Source organism: Carassius carassius, chromosome 40 (assembly GCF_963082965.1).
Source record: "Carassius carassius chromosome 40, fCarCar2.1, whole genome shotgun sequence".
Lineage (NCBI taxonomy): Eukaryota > Metazoa > Chordata > Actinopteri > Cypriniformes > Cyprinidae > Carassius > Carassius carassius.
This window is the reverse complement of record NC_081794.1, coordinates 12,511,108-12,532,515: the sequence shown is the minus strand read 5'-3', so window position 1 is coordinate 12,532,515 and position 21,408 is coordinate 12,511,108. Positions and strand designations below refer to the sequence as shown.

The following is a 21,408-nucleotide window of genomic DNA, read 5'->3' as shown; positions in this document are numbered from 1 at the left end:
ATTACATTATTTTTAAGAGAGCTCAGGCTATGGTTAGGAGAGAAATAAGAATAGCAAAAAGAATGTTCTGGAGAGAATATTGCAATAGAATAGGGGAAGACATTGAAATAAATGAAGTTTGGAACATGATTAGGAAGATGGGAGGGATTCAGAGAAATATTAATATTCCAGTTTTAGTAGGACATGGGAAAATAGCGATAAAAGATAGTGATAAAGCAGAGATGTTAGTGGAAGCATTTGTAAAGGTGCATAGTAATGATAATATTACAGATAATATGAAGAAGTATAGGGAACAGAAAGTGAAAGAGAATGAGCATATATATGAAAAGAAGATTCCGTCAGGAAGTAGGTTAGACTCAACATTTACTTTATATGAGTTAAAGAGAGCACTTGTAGGGGTTAAACATACTTCCCCAGGAAAGGATGAAATCTGTTATGAGATGATTAAGCAATTGTCAGATGGATCATTGAATATAATTTTAAGACTTTTTAATAAAATTTGGGATTCAGGGAAGATTCCTGTGAGTTGGAAACATGGAGTAATAGTGCCAATCGCTAAACCTGGAAAAGACCATTCCCAGCCAGTTAGTTATAGACCAATTGCATTGACATCCAATTTATGCAAACTTATGGAACGGATGGTTATGAATAGGTTGACGTATGAAATGGAGAGTAAAGGTATGCTGTCAGCATGTCAAAGCGGATTTAGAAAAGGGCGAAATACGATGGATTCAATTCTGAGTTTGGAGGCGGAAATTCGAAAAGCTCAAGTTAATAAAGAAATGTTGGTGGGAGTCTTTTTCGATGTTGAAAAGGCTTATGATATGTTGTGGAAAGAAGGGCTGTTAATGAAATTGGAAAGTTTGGGAATTGAGGGAAAAATGTATAACTGGATTTCAAGTTTTTTGTTTGGAAGAACGATTCAAGTTAGAGTAGGGTCTGCATATTCTAGGATTCTCTCAATTGAGAATGGAACTCCCCAGGGAAGTGTGAGCAGCCCTATTCTTTTCAACTTAATGATTAGTGATATATTTAGAAATATTGAGACTGGAATAGGAAGATCATTGTATGCAGACGACGGGGCATTGTGGAAAAGGGGGCGTAATAGGCTGCTTGTAGAGAATAAAATGCAAAAAGCAGTGAAGGAGGTGGAGAAATGGTCAAATAGTTGGGGTTTTCGATTTTCTGTGGTAAAAACACAAGTAATTTGTTTTTCAAATAAGAAAAATAATCCTATGTTAAATATTAAAATGTATGGTAATCAGCTGGAACAAGTCAATGTAGTGAGATTTCTGGGTATGTGGATGGATTATAAATTAAACTTTGGAGTTCATATTCAGAAATTGATAGAAAAGTGTAAAAAAGGAATAAATGTCTTAAGATGCTTGTCAGGTGCGGACTGGGGAGCAAGTTGCCAGTCACTGAAAAGAATTTATTATGCAGTGATCAGGTCAAATATAGACTATGGAAGTATGGTATATAGTTCTGCGAATAAAACTTTACTTAAAAAAATACAAGTAATACAAAATCAGGCATTGCGAATTTGTTGTGGAGCATTTAGATCTTCTCCGGTAGTATCATTACAAGTTGAATTAGGAGAATTATCATTGGAACAACGCAGACTTCAATTGAGGATGAGATACTGGTCTGGTGTATGTGGACATCTGGAAAGTCATCCAGTAAAAATACTTTTGAAGGAATGTTGGGAGTATGAATACAAAGAAATAGAAAGCTTTGGTTGGGTAGTAGGGAAGGAGGCAAATAGCTTGGGATTGAAAGAATATTTAATAGCCCCTTCTGTTCCTATACCAGCAATTCCCCCTTGGATGTATCCTATGCCATTAATTGACTTACAAATACATAAAGAAATAAATAATCAAATAAGCATACCAACTAAGTTAGTAGTTGAACAGTATGTAAATCGAGAATATTATTCAGTATTACAGGTATTTACAGATGGGTCAAAGGATCCAGAGTCTTGTAGAACAGCAGCAGCAGTATTCATTCCTACATTTAATATAAAAATTGCAAAAAGAGTATCGGATCATGTGTCAGTATTTACTACTGAATTACTAGCTATCATATTAGCAATACAGTGGATTGAAGAAGTGCAACCATCAAGAATTGTGATATGTACGGATTCAATGGCTGCTCTCACTAGTCTTATGAGTGGAAAATCGGAATCTCGACAAGATTTAATATTTGAAGTTTTGCAAGGTTTATTTAGAGCAAGGCAGTTAGGGGTATTGGTATTCTTCCTCTGGGTGCCAGCACATGTGGGTGTGGATGGTAATGAGGAGGTAGATAAGTTGGCAAAGAAAGCATTAAAGCATCCACAAATAGAAATTAAGGTATCATTAAGTAAATCAGAAATCAAGAGGTTAATAGCAATTGAAATTAGTAAAAAATGGCAAAAGATATGGAATAATGACTCAAAAGGAAGACATCTTTATCAAATTCAGGAACGGGTTGGAAATGAGAGGAAAAGATATGGAAATAGGAAAAAAGATGTCATTATTACAAGGTTAAGAATTGGTCACACTGCATTAAATTATAGTCTTTATAAAATAGGGAAGCATGATACAGGAAAATGTGACAATTGCGGGGAGTTAGAAACAGTGCAGCATATTCTTTTAGAATGTGCTGCATATGAAAGGGAGAGACAACAGTTAAGTCAAGAGTTAGGAAGGATGGGAGTTGATACAATTTCAATTAAAGTATTACTAGGAAATGGAATAAGACAATCAAGAATTCATGAATTATTATTTAAATATCTAAATAAAACAGGAATAGTAAATAGAATTTAATTTTTTTTTTTTTTTTTTTTTTTTTTTTTTTTTTTTTTTTAAATTTTTTTTTTGTTTTTTTTTTTTTTTTTTTTTTTTTTTTTTTTTTTTTTTTTTTTTTTTTTTTTTTTTCTTTCTCTCTCTTCCAAAGCCAAGTACACTCCACACTCCAGATCAGTAGGTGGCGGAAATGCACCATTTATGTTGGTCTGCCAAACCGCCATTAAACACTAGTAGTAGTAGTAGTAGTTCGAGTTTAACAGAGAAGTGAAGGGAAAGGATACGACTAGAGATCGCTCCTACGCGATATTTAAATATCGAGTTTTTAATTTCTTGGTGGAGGCTGTCACATTTAATTTCATGTGTTGGAACCTGGGCATCGTGGATTGTTGCAGTGTTCGATGGCTTTTATTTTTTTTAAGGATGGGTAGACGAGCTAGCGCGCTAGCCGTTAAAGCTAGCGGCTAGACGGAGCGCGAGCTGAGTGCGAGAGGGGCTTTGACAACCGTTCTTGGAGTGGAAGCTCACGGAGAGGACCCTCTCTCCGTCTTTCCGTTCAATCACGGCGGCTACGGTGCGAACAGAGACTTGTCGTGCACTAGAAATTCTGCGGTTTGAGACGTTGGACGTCGCTTATCTTTTCACCCGGGGCTCGTCTGAGCTGAGGAGGGCATTTTGGAAGCCGGGCCTGTGGTGGTTTGGAGCGAGGCCCTTGATGAGAGATCCACAGCAGACTCCTTTCTAGCTAGCAGGGGGACTGCGAAGCGAGCAGAGCATTAAGTTGACCGATCGTCCGAAAGCAACAATACTCTCACTCACACTAAAAACCTTAAAGACTCCTGTCACAGCCATGGCTGCGATCATAAAGGAAATTGTCAGTCGAAACAAATATAGATACCAGGAAGATGGATTCGACTTGGACTTGACCTGTATCCTCTTTGATCAATCAAATGTCCCTGTTCTGTCTGTTGTGTAGAAGTCAGTGTCTGCTGTGAAGGTAATGACTTGCTTTTTGTTCTAAATCGAGAAATCTCCAACCTTTGATCGGAGGATACATACGAAATCAGAGTTTATTTAAAATGATTTTTTTTTGTACAAACTATTTGGCACTGGCACCTAGTCGGCGACTGGAGCTTGGCATGATCTAGATCTAACTTAACGTTATTAGTTTCTGTATCTGGATCAAGTCGAAGCCAGCGCCGTTTAGATTCATGTCAGTTCTCAATTGAACTAAATTAACGAACAGATAGAAAATCAACAGACTGCACACAGCACGCGCACTCATTTCATCCGTACAGTGTTTCTGGTCTAGTTGCATGTGTAGACTACAATAAGCAAAGCCAGTTAGGTTGTAAATTAATAAATTTCCCCTTTTATGTAATCTGATCCATCGATAGGCTGCTAACCTGTAATCCAACACACAAAACGCGTTCATTTCAACTCAAGGCTTCTCGCACGAAAACTGCAGTTTGGGGGTTTAAAACAAAAGATGCGTCGCGTAGAGGATTCACTGGCTTTATATAATGCGATGGATTAGATGAAATGCTCAAGCAGTGTCACACAAAGAACCATTGCATCAGCTGCTCGCAGAAAATAGATCTCGCGTTTAATTTGGTGTAGTTTTGATTGAGCAAAAATGAGTCAGTTCACACGCTTGCGTACAAAAGGAAATGCTTTAGTATGTGAAGTATGCCTTTTTCGTAATCGCAGGCAGAGATCCGTGCAGTCCTGTTAAAGAGGACTCTGTTGAGCTGCATTTCAGAAACGTCACTGATGCCTGCTCACTGTTATGTGCCATGTCAATGTCATTGCGTTTTTTTAAGCACAGGTATCGTTGAATGTACATTGTTGGTTTTGTGTTGGCTTTGATCAGGCGCATTACATCCTTGCAGATGAAGTGCAAAGCATAAGTTTTTCGATTGCTCGTTTTATTTCAGCAGGATTCAGTGATATTGAACATTAACGACAAACTTGACGTTTAGCTGTAGTCCTGTTAACCTCACTGTCCCATTCGTTGCACTGTAATATACAAAAAGGCAGGTGTACCGAACACTAAGAAACAGGACTGGAAGGACAGTTAGAGGGCAGGATCCAATCATTGATGAGGTGCGATTATTTCTCTGTATAGCGCTGTAACAATGGAAATAGGAATCTGGTAGACCTTGGTACTTTTTGTCGAGAATTTTGAAATGTTAAGTGTATTTACACTAAACAATAATGTTGTTTTGCTTTACATCTAGTGTATTACATGAGTAGCCTGTGAATGAATTGATTGCCATGTATGTTCACATGCCCCTGCCTGCTTGGGTGGTGTGTGGTTTGGGTTCACTATATTGCACTGCATCATGCTATGCACTCATTGTATTTACAACACCGTTTGTTGAAGTGGAATGTAGAACTCCCTGTTCTTACAGAAGTTTTGAAAGGATAAATATGGAGAATGATTTCATTCTTTCAGTCTCTTTTTATGTTACTGATGAGGCAATACCGTCTGTGGCAATGATTGGTGAGAATACAAACTCTCCATTTGATGAAGTACATACTGTATAAAAATTTGTCATGAATTATGTTTACTAGATTTAAGATTTCATTTTTTTTTCTTTAACTTCTGTGAAGGTAGCCAGAATTAGACTAAAATTCGTCTAAAGCATTTCTGGGTGATGGAACTGGCCTTACTGTATCTGCACAGCAGTGCTCAACAAATAAGTTTTTTTTTGTTTTGTTTTAGAATTTTGATTTTATTTGATCCATCTATTTCCAGTACATTTGTACAGTTTTCATTAAAAATGTTTGTTGATAATTTTATGTCTGCAAGACAAAAACACCAATGTGTGAGGTAATTTCAGTGTAGCACTCACCTGATTTGAGTTCATGGTGATTTAAATTTAGATAATATTGTGCACATATCTTAGAAAGCTAGACATGTGGTATGCATTTTTCTACATATTTTGTTTTTGGCAATTAATATAGGGAGCTTTTGTTATTGATTTTATATACACCTTGAATTTGACCAGATCACTATGATCTGTGTTTACTAAGTGCAAGTGAATTTGTCATCTCTTAGCTTCCTTAATATTTTACTGTTTTATGAACTTCTTGTTAGACATCGTTTAAACTCATTATTATTATTGTGAAAGTCGAATCCCCTTTCTGATTCAGATGGTAAACCTTTATAATGTCTGAGCTCATATCCATACAGCTGTCAAAAATGTTTTTTCTTCTTTGCTGAAGTGTCAAGTTTGCTAATTCAGGAGTGAGAACCACATGCTACACCATCAGAGAACACAAGATGTTGCTTACCGTCATCTAGTCCAGACTTTTCTTCTTTTTTTAGAGCATTCTGTCAGAGGCCATCATTGTAATGCTACTATGATTGATTTTTTTTTTTTTTTTTGATATTGTCATTAAGGGTCTGTTTAACTCGTTTGTATACAAATTGGAGTGATCAAGATCTATTTAACATTTTAATATTTTGTTGTGTTTCCAGAATTAAATTGAAGTAGATTTAAACACCTGTGACTTTCATTTTGATAAATATTGATAGAATTGTTGCCACCAGTTCATCTGCTATATCAGGATCTGATTAGATCATCTTTCAGGCTGAAGAAGTGATGCACTCGTTATGGAAAGGTGAGGAAGGAAAGTGATTCCAGGCTGGGCTGAGGCAGAGTGTGATTTATTTAGTGCCCCTGTGTGGCCCTCTGGGTTAGAGGTCTATGCATTGGTCTCTTACAGCGAGAGCCATCTGTTCTATATTACCCTGAATGCTGTTATCTGAGCTCTCCTTGCACAACTAAAATTAAAATGCTACTTTAGTGGAAATGAGTAAGTTCTCAAATGAAACCGGGGCTTGGTGTTTGTTAGTTTTCCTGCTCTTCGTGGCGTCATTTAGCTGCTCTGCATTGTTCACCAAATGTGTCTGTGTTTTGGATACGTGTTTAACTGGTTGATATAATTGTGTTAGACAAGTGGCCAATGGACTTTAATCAGATGATTGTATTTTTTTTTCTTCCCGTCCATATCAGTTTTCTTAGAGTCTAGCTTTCCTTAACTCTGATATCTAGATATTTATCCTAACATTATAGCAATGGGCTTTCCTGCTGAAAGACTTGAGGGTGTCTACAGAAACAACATAGACGATGTAGTGCGGTAAGTATTCTCTTTTTATATTCTTTGGAAATATTGTCATTATAACATTTGTGTCTGTAAGTCTCTTATAACATTTCAACCTATGTTGTAGCTAAACCAGAACAACTGCTGTGATAGTTACAGCCATAGGCCTGTCACACAGTGTATCCAGAACCTCTGAAATGACCTGATGCACATGCACAGGACCGTTTAAAGTTTTCCAAAGAACATCTAAATAATTCAGAGAAGGCTTGGGAGAAAGTGCTGTGGTCAAATGAGACCAAAATTGAGCACTCTGGCATTAACTTGTCTTTTGCGGAACTGGTACAAACCTCTGCATCGCTATGATCAAACGCTTGTTGATAATATCAACTAATCGTTTCAGCCTTACAGTATATTGTGATTTTTAATTGCTTCAATGTAAATTTTAGCCTTGATTGTGCAGAAAATTTCTAGTCATCCATAGCTCCATAGTGACATTGGGTGTCATGCACTGAGAATTGCTTAGGCTTACATGCACATTCAAACTAATTCACAACTCATGCCTATACTGTAAGGCTGAAACGATTAGTTGATATTATCAACAAGCGTTTGATCATAGCGATGCAGAGGTTTGTACCAGTTCCGCAAAAGACAAGTTAATGCCAGAGTGCTCAATTTTGGTCTCATTTGACCACAGCACTTTCTCCCAAGCCTTCTCTGAATTATTTAGATGTTCTTTGGAAAACTTTAAACGGTCCTGTGCATGTGTCTTCTAGTGCAGGGGGACCTTGCGGGCGCTGCAGGATTTAAGTCCATTGTGGTGTAGTGTGTTACCAATGTTTTGCTTTGTGGCTGTGGTCCCAACTGTCTTAAGATCATTAGCAAGATCCTCCCGTATAGTTCGGGGCTCACCTTTCTCATGATCATCCTTACCCCATGAGGCAAGATCTTGCACAGAGCTCCAGACTTGTTTTTTTTTTTTTGTATTTCTTCCATTTCCGAATAATCGCACCAACAGTTGCAGGGTTCCAGACATCGACCAAATGTTTGCATTTTGTGACCCTTTTTTTCTGTCTGTGGGACACAATTTTGTGTGCGGTCACAGTGGCGCGACCACCACATTGTTCAGTTCATAAAAGCTACCATTTCTGTTGCATACAAGAAACATCAAATGTAGGGATATGCCGGTATCAAATTTTCCTGTTGCGGTTAATTGATAATGCTTTTATCAGGTTATACGGTATTATCACGGTATTGAAATTTTGTTTTTAAAAAGTGGTCATAATACAGTATAACAGGTTAAATAACTTTTTTTCTTATAAAAAAATTAACAAACATTTAAAACAAATAAAGCAATACAGAAAAGATATAAAAGTTAAATGTTTTACACATTAAAGTGTAAAAGAACTATAAAAACCAATAGGTATCACTTTACAATAAGACCTCATTAGTTAACCTTAGTTAATGCATTAACATTCAAGGCAAGGCAAGACAAGGCAAGTTTATTTATATAGCACATTTCGTACACAATGGTAATTCAAAGTGCTTTACATAAAAGTAAAAAAAAAAAGTAATGAAGAAAAATAATCACAAAAATAAAACAAGCAATTTAAGAACTTGAAAATGAAAATGATTTAAAAATTGACTTAAAATGATTTTACATAAAAAAACAGTGCAATACATAAAATATAGTGTAATCTGTTCGGACATCGCATAGTGCTCATTCAATAAATGCACAGCTAAACAATGAGCAATAGCTACATTTACTATAGAAGTTATTAATCTTTGTTAAAAAATATGAGTCTTAGTTCATGTTAGCTCATTAAATAACACAGTTGCAACTTTCAATTTTAATGTGTTATTAAATATTGGAATACCTAAGATTAATGAATGTTTAGAATAATTTTTTCATTGGCAGTGCGTAACTAATTTAAAAATAGCAGATATGACTATATCTATGTTATATATATTTTTTAGTTGTGTACTTACATTATCCCGACAGTTTCCACGAACTTTAAAATCCGGAGAAAATTATAGTTTAATTAGAAGACACGGCACGTTTCTTTATTTCCGTTTTGTCGCCCGTCTATGGCGTCATATAAACTTTGACCCCTCTAGTTTATCTAACTTCCTGCGGAACCGCCAAATACAAAGGTGAACAGAAGCAAAGACGAGACGAAGAAGAAAAAGTAGTAGCTAGTCTTGATCGAGACTATTATATTTTATATTTATATTGTTTATATTCGTATTTATACTTAAATCAATAACTTAGTTATGGATCATGATTATGCTTTGCCTGCACGTTCTGTGAAGCGCAAACGTACGGGTGAAATAAATGACCTGAGAAAGTTTTGGGACAAGAGAACAAACAAGACACGGGTAAATATTGGAGTTGCATTTCCAAGATAGAGAGAGCTTCGTGACAAGCTGAAACTACAGAGAGATGCTTGCTTCTAGATTCTAATAAACAGGTATGCATCCATTCAACTAACTATATCCGTATATTTTGTGAAACGATGATGTCTTGTGTAAAACGCAGACGGACTAGCTCTCGTGTAGAGTATAATGTAAATCTACATGTGTTCTATATCTAGCTGGATAAAGTAGCTTTTTTTAACATATATTGTGTTTTATACATATATTACTACTAGCTAGATGGAATATTGATTTGATAGGGGTCTGATAATTCGTATATCTCTCCGTTCGAAAAGACGTGATTGTCAAAATACTAGGCTGCTGCTGCTGTAGGTGAAGGGAGACCGCTGACAGACCAGGCTCTTGTCTTCATGACAACAATATCTATACTTCATGCTGAACATAAATATAAAGCCTACTGATGAAGGACACCGTCAACAGTATTGACGGCAAAATAGACTATGTTTGACAGGTGCAATATTTGAAAATCGATAATTATTTATTTATTTTTTAAATTACATTTATATCTGAATTTATGTCAACCTATAGACTTCAAACATCAAAATGTCATGAATTAATATGTATTTGTGTACAAAATTACATATAAACATATTTTCCTATTATATTTTGCCTGGAAACGATTCCAACACGCGTGCGTGTCGCGTGAAAAATAGGCATCAAAGCACGCGTTTTCCGCGCGCCTTGAGCCGCGCCTGAGACGCGCGGCTCACACAGGCAGTCTGCAAGCTCTAACATATTAACATGGGAGCCTAATTAAAAACTGACACGCCACGCAGCTGAGACGCTTGCGCCACGCATCCAGTGTGTCGCCGGCCTCCGTTAAAATGAGTGAGGAATGTGGGGAGCGACAGAGCGCGTGTTCCAATGAACAACAACTCCCATGAGCCTACGCTCTTTCCCGACGTCATCAAAGTACGTCTTATGTTATTATTTTGATTGATGACCCCTGGTGGCCAAAGATTCCATACTGTGCGTTTAAGTCTAAATATTTCAGTAGTTGGCTCTGTAATAAACACCATAGGGAAAACACAAATCTTAATGGTTATTTAAAATGATTTAAATATGGTTTAGAAAGTAGCACCTGCTTTATTTACTGTGTTTACAGGGTAAGGGCTGCAGTTTAGCGCCATCTGCTTTTAGTGATTGAATGTGCTTTCATTCAGCGCATCTCTCAGGTGTTCCTCCATGTGCTTCTCATGCGTGCTTGTTTACATCAGAGTGCATGCGCTCTTTCAAGCAGCATACAGCGATGTTGTGCATTTTAAGCAGCTGATGGGGATACTATTCTTAAAATGCATTCCAAATTCTGAATAATTTGTAATGTATATTTATTCACGGCAGTGCTTAATTTGTAAATTTCGAGGTCCCGGAACAAAGCGGGGTAACGATTCCGGCATGTGATTACAGGAGGGAGAGGTAACGGAACACTCGTGCAAACACATTGCTGGACCAGTTTAAGTGATTTAAAGAGCTTGCACAAGTTGCATTTAGTCTGTAAGGTCATGAATAACATGGAAATGCCATACAATTTTAAAACAACAATTTCCAGGACTAAAGACATTCTGAAAAAGTTGTGGAATTTTCTTTTTCAAATCTCTGTTTAATAGAGTTATATTTAATCAGGTCCTAAATTTCTGTGGGTGTATAGCTATATCGCATGGATTTAATAATTCTCGCAGCTTTCAAGTTTATAATGAGGAAAATTCTGCATTTATTCAACATATATTTGATTAATAAAATAAATCAACACAAACTATTAGATTAAATCAGTCATTCGAAACCAGCCTTCGAATCCATGAACTCTCGGAGCGCGCTTCTCATCAGCGCATCTTGTCTGCACTACAGCGACCTGCTGCACGCTGCGATACAAGACTCACTTGCATTTCGATCGGGACAGCTGACAGAACTGTAACTTGACTAATCAGGTTGCATTGTCACAAAAATGAGGAGATCTGTGTTTTGTCTGCATCTGAGGCAAGTGCAGCGCATTAAATGCCATCACCTTTTACAGGTTAGGGTACAATGTTTATTGTTGCTATGGGCGCTTAGATTTTCTTGTTGTTTAATACACTTAGCCAAAATCTCATAATATAGACGATTAAGCACTTATGCACAGCAGGATATATATTATAAAACGTACAAAAGTGTTTTGGCTAGATGGCAAAAAACCTACTTCTCCAGTCTTCAAGCACACACAAACAATAGCCTTAACAGACATGATGTTTGAGTAAAGAAAATGCTATACTATTCAAACAGTTATTTATTTACCCTTGCTAAGCGGAGATCTGTCTCCTCCAGGCTGTGCGCGCGCGTCAATCTGAGTGAAGGCGCGAAGTGACGAGGTTTCACGAGAGCTTGAGGATCCAATGGCATTACGAAGTTTTACAAGCTCCTTTTAATACTTATCATTGGTTAAATATTTCTAAAACCCTGTGATTTAAAATAATAATAACGAATTATAATAGAGATATTAATTTTGGATAATTTTTCACGGCACATATCTGGCTATTCTCTGTCTGCCATACGGAAACGCCGCCCCTGGAGGGGGATTCACCAAAATGAGGTGCCGGATCGGATTTCGGAGGTGCCGGATCCGGATTCGGATCCGGTTTGTTCCGGCACAAATTAAGCCCTGATTCACGGTATTAAGAAGTGCCCACGTTAACAATATCATACATATTAATCACTGCAATATATCGCATTACCGAATACCGGCACAAGTCTAATCAAATGTCAATCAAAACTGAAAGCATAAAGAAACCGTGCTACTAGTACATACAATTCTTTTCTTTTAAAACGTGACAAGAAGATTGTGAATTCATGCATCCGAAGCCTGGCTCATAGCACAGCAAAAGAGGAACATCGTTCACAAGAACAGGTTGAATGTTAACCACTTTCGTTTCCATATAACCATAAACTATGATAAAAGTTCAGCATGCATTAATTAATCCCATGTTGTAGCGCAAAATAAATAAATCAATAAATAAAAATATTGCGACCAAATCATGTGCTTGTGTAACCATCTGAAAAAGTTAGTTGCAAAAGCGTGACCAGTGGGAAGAATGAGTCTGGAGCTCTGATTTGTCTCTTTCTCACCAAGCTTCTTGCTGATGGCCTTGTAGTCCATTCAGGCTTTGTGCAGATCTACAATCTTGATCTCTGACATCCTTTGACAGCTCTTTGGTCTTGCCCATGGTGGTGGGAGAGGTTGGAATGGAAGATACGGATTTTGTGGCCAGATGTCTTATACACCTAAGGAGTTGACATTAGGAGTAACTTCTCAAACTGCCCAGCTATTTTACTTCAGCACCGCATTTCTCACACACACACACACACACACACACACACACACCACTAGCGAGCGCAGGAGGATTAGTGCCTGTGGTCATTGAAGTTGTCCGCTTTGGCTCGGATGACTCATTAAATCCATGAAATGAAAGAGATAGAAAACGAGGATTTGGTGTCCCACCCATTTAATGGCTGCTACATAACAACGCGCTCTTCTGATACATGAGAGATTAACTCTTTCTTGGCGTTACAAATAAAGTAAAGACAAAATAATAACAAGGCGGCAGAGCGAACTTATCCAAAGTGGTTCTCATTCTTCTTTCTGTGGCGGTACGTCAGGTTCGTCATGAGGCGCTCAGTCCAGAGCGCTGTATGACTGATGCATCAGTTCAATTCAACCTTACTCCAAATATATGAACTTACCTGTTTTAAATACTTTATATTTAACGTCACCTTTATTTATATAGCGCTTTAAACAAAATACATTGCGTCAAAGCAACTGAACAACATTCATTAGGAAAACAGTGTGTCAAAAATGCAAAAGTTCATCATTGAATTCAGTGATGTCATCTCTGTTCAGTTAAATAGTGTCTGTGCATTTATTTGCAATCAAGTTAACGTGTTCGTTTACGTCCAATATAAGTGTTAAACTGTTGGACTTTAAATTAAATCTATTATTGATTTTCACCGTTGACTGATTATCCAGAATATTTAGAGTGATAAGTTCTGTGCACAGATGCGGCAAATTTGTCACAGGGCGCGCGATATGACAGCTGCGTCTGACTATATATGAACTAGCTGTTTTAAATGCAGTATTTTTATATTTAACGTTAGTTTATCAGTATGTTTTAAAGTGTATTTTTTTGAATATTGGTGATTCCATAGGCTCTCTCTTGCGCACCTGCGCCGTTTAAAACACCAGAACAAAGAGTCTCTCTCTTGCTCCACCCATGCACGATAAGATCTTGTATCATCGATCTCACGGGCTGACGATATGACGATTTGAAAAATGACCATATTGCCCAACACTAATTTATATAATGTTTTATTTCTGGATTTTTGGTTGATATTCTGTCTATCTGTTAAAATAAATCTAGCATAAAAATTACAGACCCTTATTTTCTGTGTAAGTAGGCAAACTTACAAAATCAGCAGGGGATCAAATAAATATTTTCCCCACTATATGTTCTGAATAAGAGTTTACAAAAGAAGAAAAGAATGAAAAATGTTGAATCGGAGATCAGACAGTTCCTTTTTCATACAGTTAATTAAATGGTGATTTAGAATGTTTTTGTCATCTCATTTTGTTTGCCAAATATCTCTTTGTTTTGTACTTAAAAAAAAAAAGAAAAATAATAATTGTAATATAAGTGTATGACGGCTGCATGCACAAGTATCTCTATACAATAGCTGTCCACACTACATTTTTTTTTGTTGCCTTTTGTCACTCTAGAAAGTCATATGCTAAAGACAATTGAAGATATTTTAATTAAACCTAAGAGATTGAAGAGATGTGATCACTTCATAATGTTTTAATTTTGGAATAAGATTGAATTTATATTCATATAGAAACATTGATTATTGTTTTGCATGGATAAAGCACATCAAATATGAGGTTACAGAAACAATGAGGTTAGTTCACGCATGTCAGGCAAGCAAATTTGAGCTTCTGCAAAACCAATGAGGTTTATTATCACACATTTGAGCAGTTACCATTGAGCTTCGGTTTACCATATTCAATATGCTAAGTGCAAATAGCCCATCTTGTTGGCAGAGGCTATTTAAACTAACTTCGCCCACCAACGTGTGATTGGGCTAGTAAACACTACAAAAGACTGCTGTCAAACATCAGCTCAAGTGTCGTAAAAAAGTATTTTTGCCTGCCTTTTGCCATTCTTTTTTTTAATAATGAAGGAAATAATCAAAAAGTTGAAAAAAGTATCAGGTAGGGTTAAGTTAGGTGTAGGGAGGGCTTTAATGTCTCAGTAATGTGACATCCAATTAAAATTGAGATTTTTAAATAAAATTATAATTTACACTTAATACGTTATTGCATATTACAATGTACTACAATACTGAGGTGCAGATCATTGCCACTATTTGCATTAAGTAGCATGAATAGCACAAAATCCTGCTATTTTAACTAGGGGTGCACCGAAATTTCGTCCGCCAAAAATTTTCGGCCGAAATGGCATTATCGGTTTCGGGCCGAAATAAAAAAAACAGCCGAAAACGTAAACCGAAAATGAATGTCACCCGCCCCTCCCATCCGTGCGCAAGCGCTTCGGTTTCACTCACGGTCGTGCTGTTATCACGCGTCTGCCTATCAAAGATTAAGGGTGTACTCACACTAGGCACGGTTGCCATGAACCGGGCCCGAGTACGATTGTCCCCCCTCCCCACTCCCCCTCTGGCCTGCACTCACATAGGAGGGTTACAGCATTCGTGCCGGAGCACGCTTATGTCATTATGGTGCGCGACGGTTTCGGGATAAACGGGAAGAGCGGCGCTCTCTGAACACAATGGAGTCCATCGCTCTGTTTTCTTTGTGGATAATTTTGTGTCGTTTGGTCCACAGCCCTCTCACAGCCTGTTGTTAAACAGATGTGTCGCCTAGTGGCGCGAAAATTTTCACGTAACTTAATCGTGCTGCTAGTATGAGGAGGTTTGCAAGGTACCAGCTGAAGTGCAGCAAGGACTTTGCAGGTGCACTTTTGGAGCGCCGCAAAACCGTGACGCCACACGTCCTGTTCCGTGCTCCAGCACGGTTAGCGCTCACACTGCATGCGAACCGTGCCTGAGTCCAACTGAACTGTGCTCTGGCCCACCTCTTCCAAGCGGGCCAGGGCCGGCTAATCGAGCCGCGCCCGGGCACGGTTCGGAGCACTCAAACTAGTCAAACGAACCGCGCTTTGGTGGTCAAACGCACTCGGGCACGGTTCAAACTGGCTAGTGTGAGTACACCCTAAGCATGTCAAAGGGCTGTCACAATCAAAAAAAGCTTGTCACAAAAGCTGCACAATCGATCGGACCAACCAACACAAGTTTCGAAAACGAAAATAGGGAATCGATTTTAACGGCCTTCTCTCGGAGCTCGCCACTACACGCTCGCAGCGAACGCGCGTCACACAGCAACTGCAGATTCTGACACACACACACACACACACACACACACACACACACACACACACACACACAGCCTATTAGTGCACAATGTCAATGTAGCCTTCAGTAATGTTTTTCATTGATGTTATGGCAGTCCACATTGCTGACTTGTGTGCGTCTCAAGCGCCCTCTTTACGTTCGCCCTAATGCCTGTTTAGTTGTCGGTGGATTTGTCTATATTTGGCGTTGAAAAACGGATCAACGCCAAATATAGGCAATTTACTAACGATTCAATGAACACTTTGCCTATGTCTCAAAAATCGAACAGGATTTTTTTTTTCACAAAAGTGACAGCCCTATACGAGAGGACACCAAAGTTGCAATATGTAGCATTTGTTCTGCAAAAATCTCCAAAATTGTGGATTTTTTTTGCACAATTTTTAAAAAACTATTTTATTTGATAGAACATAAAACTTGAAGAATAATTATTATTTATATTTATTGTTAAAAATATTTTATGTTTTGTTATGTAACTGTTAATAAAAGTTTGATTATTATATTGTGATTTTTCAATTCAGATCCATTAAATCCAAGCAATATATATATACGTTTTTAAAAGAAGCCATTTTCGGCTTCAGTTTCGGTTTTCTGCCAAGTGCATCCTAAATTTTCGGTTTCGGTTTTCGGCTCAGAATTTTCATTTCGGTGCATCACTAATTTTAACAGTGCTAATAGAATTTATAACTTGGTGGCCAAGTTGTGGCCAAATTTTGGCCAAAATTTTGGTTGACATTAATTTTTTGTTTTCGCAAAGTTTGCAGCTTAAGCTGTTGTGGTGTTCATTCACATTGTTATAATAAATAATTGCTAAAATCTTCATTGGCCAAAAAAATTTACTTTTCACAAAAAAAGTATTTTGACTTTTCCTTTTTTTTTTTTCCTGACACAAAATGACCTACTAACATTAATTGATTAATCATATCAGCAGCACATATGAAAGTGTGAATGAGTACTAGTCAGGTGAAATCACTATCATACTAGATTGAAAGAGCAGACTGATGGAGTGAAAAAGTGCTTCCGATCATTGTATTCTTGTTAGCAATGATTACCGCCAAAGAAAAGTGCAGCCATTATCGCTTTGCATCAAAATGGCCTCACATGAAAGGATATTGCTACCAGGGCTGTGACGGTTGCCGTGACAACCGCGTCAACGCGGTGGTCGGTTGCATACCGCGGTTGTCTACTGCCACCGGCGGTAGTGCATTTGACGTCACAAACATAATACAAAGTTTTGTATATAAGTGTAATAACTGTAATAGTTGCAAATTCTAAGTCTATGGTAATTAACAAATTACCTCAAACACAGCGTTTCCTTTAGATTGGCAGATTTGAGCGCAGGAAAATACAGTTTATACATTCAGCAAATTAATTTAGTGTTGGGCGATGGATCTTGTTGGGAAAGCAAATACCACCTCACCGATCTGGAGCCATCTGCATTCATGTCACCCATCAGCGTTTGCACAAGTTCTCGTGATCGCAAACGCTGGCTGGTCAGGTTTGGTGAGGCTTTCTCCAAACTGGCCAAATACAAACGAGACAGCGATAAAGATCGTAACAAGAAATATGGCAATGATTCCTATTTCAAAGAGAGCGCGGACAGATGAGGAGTTAGCTACTGAGCTTGCTTGGTGGCGGAAAAGTAAACCAGACGCAACAACCGCGTTGCGACAGTCTGTCTTCTATCTATACAGGACATTTGAACTCTGTGTCTGTAGCCTACCTCACAGACCGGACGGGGGATTTATCATGTCATGTTGTGCTGCATCCAGTGTAGCATCACTGATTATAATGAGTATTTTGTCGCGCTGCGTCGCTCGCGTCCGTTAGACAGGGTGTATTTAACTTTCTTATTTAGGCTACTTTCTTGTAGCCTAAATAAGCATTATTTCTTTGATATTTATTTGAGTGTTTTGCAGGCGGCGTTCACTGACAGAAGTGCTCAAATAAACACGAACTGACAATTTAAATAGGATGATTTAGATGAGTGAGACTGTTGGGCTGATTTCTAGACGTGCATATAAATATATCCTGTATATAATATATATAAAATATATTACATGCATGCACAGTTTAAGTCAGCTTTAATCACCTTTTTTGGTAATTCCATGAATTAACTGACCATGACACTGCTTGCATATAGTTTATTTCGCAGTTTGATATGAAAGGATACGCACAAAGGAAGCGCGCACTGCCTTTGAGCACAGGACCGTCCGCGCTCGCTTAACTTGCACCTGATAATAAAGTGAAGTGGAGCGCGTGTCTGAAACGTTTCCTGTTCAGTCATTCTGCAAGTCTGCGACTGAATAAATTCACTTCTTGTCATGAGAAAAAGTGACAGAAGCAGCAGTTGTGAGTGGGTGGCCATCCCCGCCCCTACGTAAAATAATTTGAATACGTTAAACTGGAAAAAAATTATCGCCTTGATTAACGAGCAAATTTTGACACATATATATATATATATATAATTTATTTATTTTTTTTTTTTAAACACCGCGCCACCGGCGGTTGTTGGTCCATGACTACCGCGGTGGTAAAAATCAGCCACCGTCACAGCCCTAATTGCTACAAAGAATATTGCACCTGAAAGAACCATTCATCAGATCATCAAAAACTTCAAGGAGAGAGCCAGTGCAGTGAATAAGTCTTCAGGATGTCCAAGAGTTTCCAGAAAGCACCAGGACCGTCTCCTCCTGAGAAGTTGGAGGCAGCAGGTTGGTGTGAGAGCATCTGCATGCACAGTGAAGTGAAGACTTTTTGACAATGGCCTGGTGTCAAGAAGGGCAGCAAAGAATCCTCTTCTCTTCAAGAAAGACCTCAAGGACAGACTGAAATTCTGCAGGAAGTACAAGGATCGGACACCAGAAGACTGGCGCAAAATTATATTCTCTTATATTATATGATGAAGCTCCCTTCCGAATGTTTGGGACATCTGGAAAATCGATTGTTCAGAGATAAAAAGGTGAACACTACCATAAGTCCTGTGTTGTGCCAACAGTGAAGCATCCTGAGACCATCCATGTGTGGGGTTGCTTTTCAACCAAGGGGAGTGGGCTCTCTCATAATTCTGCACAAAAACACTGCCATGAAGAAAGAATGGTATCAAAACGTCCTGCAAGAGTGACTTCTTGCAACAATCCATGAGCAATTTGGTGATGATCTGTGCATTTTCCAGCATGATGGAGCACCATGTCACAAAGCAAGAGTTATAAAGAAGTGGTTTGAAGATCATTACATCTGAAATTTTGGATCCGTGTTCCAGGCAACTCCTAGGATCTCAATCCCATAGAGAACCTATGGTCAGTCCTCAAAAGGCAATTGAACAAGCAGAAGCCCACAAATTGTGATCAACTTCTAGAACTAAATGCAAGAATGGCTTGCCATCAGTCAGGATTTGGCCCAGTAGCTAATATCCAGCGTGCCAGATCATATTTTTTGCCAATAAAAACCTTTAAAACTTAAAGCATGATATGCTTATTATTTTTCAGTATACCTTAGAAACAGGAGGTAAAATTATCTTCAAATACTGAAGCAGCAAACTTTGAAAACACAATTTATGTCACTGCTAAAACCTTTGGCCATGACTGTAGATAGAATATCATTAAAAGAAATACTGCTATTTTCACTTAGTGTAATTAGAATCCATTGTTGTTTGGTCAAAGTATCCATTGCTAAGAAAATGTTTTCACTTGGTGTAAATAGCATCTAATTGCTATTTGCACTTAGTGCAAATAACCGCTGCCTATTCAATGTTTTATGTATGTGCATTGATCTGTGTTTCTATGTGAATGTAAGCTTGTATTGAACTTATCAATTATGGTGCATAACATTATAATGTCTTTATGAACCTCTAGAAGCATAAAAAGCATTTGTTGTAGTAATTGTCAATTTAGTGACAGAAATATCTCCAGTGTTTTGATTTCTATCTTTTTTTTTTTTAAATGAACGGAAATCTTCCAATTTTCATTTTTATGTGAACTCTTCCTTTAACCAAAACCAACTGTGATTGTCTGGGAAAGTAATTGTTGTCCTCTTTCTGCAGATTCTTGGATTCAAAGCATAAAAATCATTACAAGATATATAATCTGTAAGTGTGTTTCAAACAACTTCAGTTCTGTAAAATGCTTTTACTGCTAGAACATTTCATCCAGTTTGCTGTTAAAAGTAGAAAATCTGCCATTGTGTTCAATTGAACATTAAAGAAAAACAAGCCTTTTGATCATTGTGAATGGAGGGCAGTGTCAGTGCACACAAGTCTGTTACTTAGCTGTGAATGTTCTGTTGGTTTTGGCATTGATGCAAACTTCTTAGCAGAAATGTTATAATGAACTTCTGTACTTATCAGTTTCTTGTGTTGTTTAGATGTGCGGAAAGACATTATGATACTGCCAAATTTAACTGCAGAGGTATGATACTTGGATTGCATAAATCTGCCATTTACATATGGTTTTGTAAATGTGATGTCAGTTTTTGTGTGGTAATGATAAAGGTCTTGATGAACTTTTTATTTTTCTCTTGCAGTTGCACAGTATCCATTTGAGGATCACAATCCTCCTCAGCTAGAACTCATTAAACCTTTCTGTGAAGACCTGGATAAGTGGCTCAGTGAAAATGACAATCATGTGGCTGCCATTCACTGCAAAGCTGGAAAGGGACGTACGGGTGTCATGATATGTGCGTACTTGTTACACCGAGGCAAATTCAAAAAAGCACAAGAGGCTCTGGACTTCTATGGTGAAGTTAGAACCAGAGACAAGAAGGTGATGTAAACATTTTACTTTGTTTTCTTTCCCATAATTTCCCATATGAATAAAAAAAAATTTGTATAGAAATGTAAATCACATCAAAGTCCATACTGATGTAGGGCAGGTATATTATTATCATGATAGTAATATTACAGTCAAATGTGCTTTGAGTCTGTCAAGTCCTGGTAGATAAACATTTTCTGACGTACACAATTTCTTCTGTGGAGTGCACTAGTGCCCATCCACTTTTTTAATGGCCTTTGTTTCAGAAGTTTTTTATCCCGTAAATTTTTCATATAGAGAATTAAAAAAAAGAATTTGTTAAAGAGTTGTATGCCATGAATCAAACCAGCCAGCTATGAGGTGAATCACAATCTTACAAACATAAATTTGAAGCAAAAATGTATTTGAATATCGAACAAAAAGGCAAAGGTACAAGACTGTACTTTATTGTGGGAAAGAACTGCAATTCTATGAAGACCTAATGTAATTAAAAAAATGATTTTAAGGTGTTGATTTATAGAAACAATATTTTACATTTATTGCAGAATTTGTATATACAATAGTATATTTGTATATAAAATACTGAATATGTTTGAGAGCTTAGGGAGACTGACTCCATTACGTCTTTCGCAGTGCTTTATGTGTGGGTGTGTGCTATATAGCCCTTGGGCACGGTTTGCTTATTTCGATTCTCTGATTGGTTGAGATGTCTTGGCAGTGGGTCGTGTAGTTTGTTTAAACCAGGAATTCTGTTAAATGATTATTAATTTAGAATAACGTGGGCTGATGGTATCAGCACAAGCATAAAACATAATAAATTAACAACCTTGTAGGTCACTTTTAAAAGTTTGTAAGTAATTGTTAAAAATCAATTCCCC

The 21,408-nt window shown here is 37.6% G+C and overlaps 1 protein-coding gene across 1 annotated transcript in view; it reads left to right on the top strand.

Moving 5' to 3' along the window:
- The first annotated feature begins 3,039 nt into the window (after positions 1 to 3,039).
- The window catches only part of ptenb (phosphatase and tensin homolog B), a 22,944-nt gene continuing 4,575 nt past the window's right edge, over positions 3,040 to 21,408 (top strand). Inside the window, exons 1-5 of the mRNA XM_059531611.1 lie at positions 3,040 to 3,715; positions 6,851 to 6,935; positions 19,825 to 19,869; positions 20,145 to 20,188; positions 20,304 to 20,542. Of these exons, the coding sequence (XP_059387594.1) occupies positions 3,637 to 3,715; positions 6,851 to 6,935; positions 19,825 to 19,869; positions 20,145 to 20,188; positions 20,304 to 20,542 (492 nt within the window). The 5' untranslated portion in view covers positions 3,040 to 3,636. The remainder of the gene's footprint in view (positions 3,716 to 6,850; positions 6,936 to 19,824; positions 19,870 to 20,144; positions 20,189 to 20,303; positions 20,543 to 21,408) is intronic.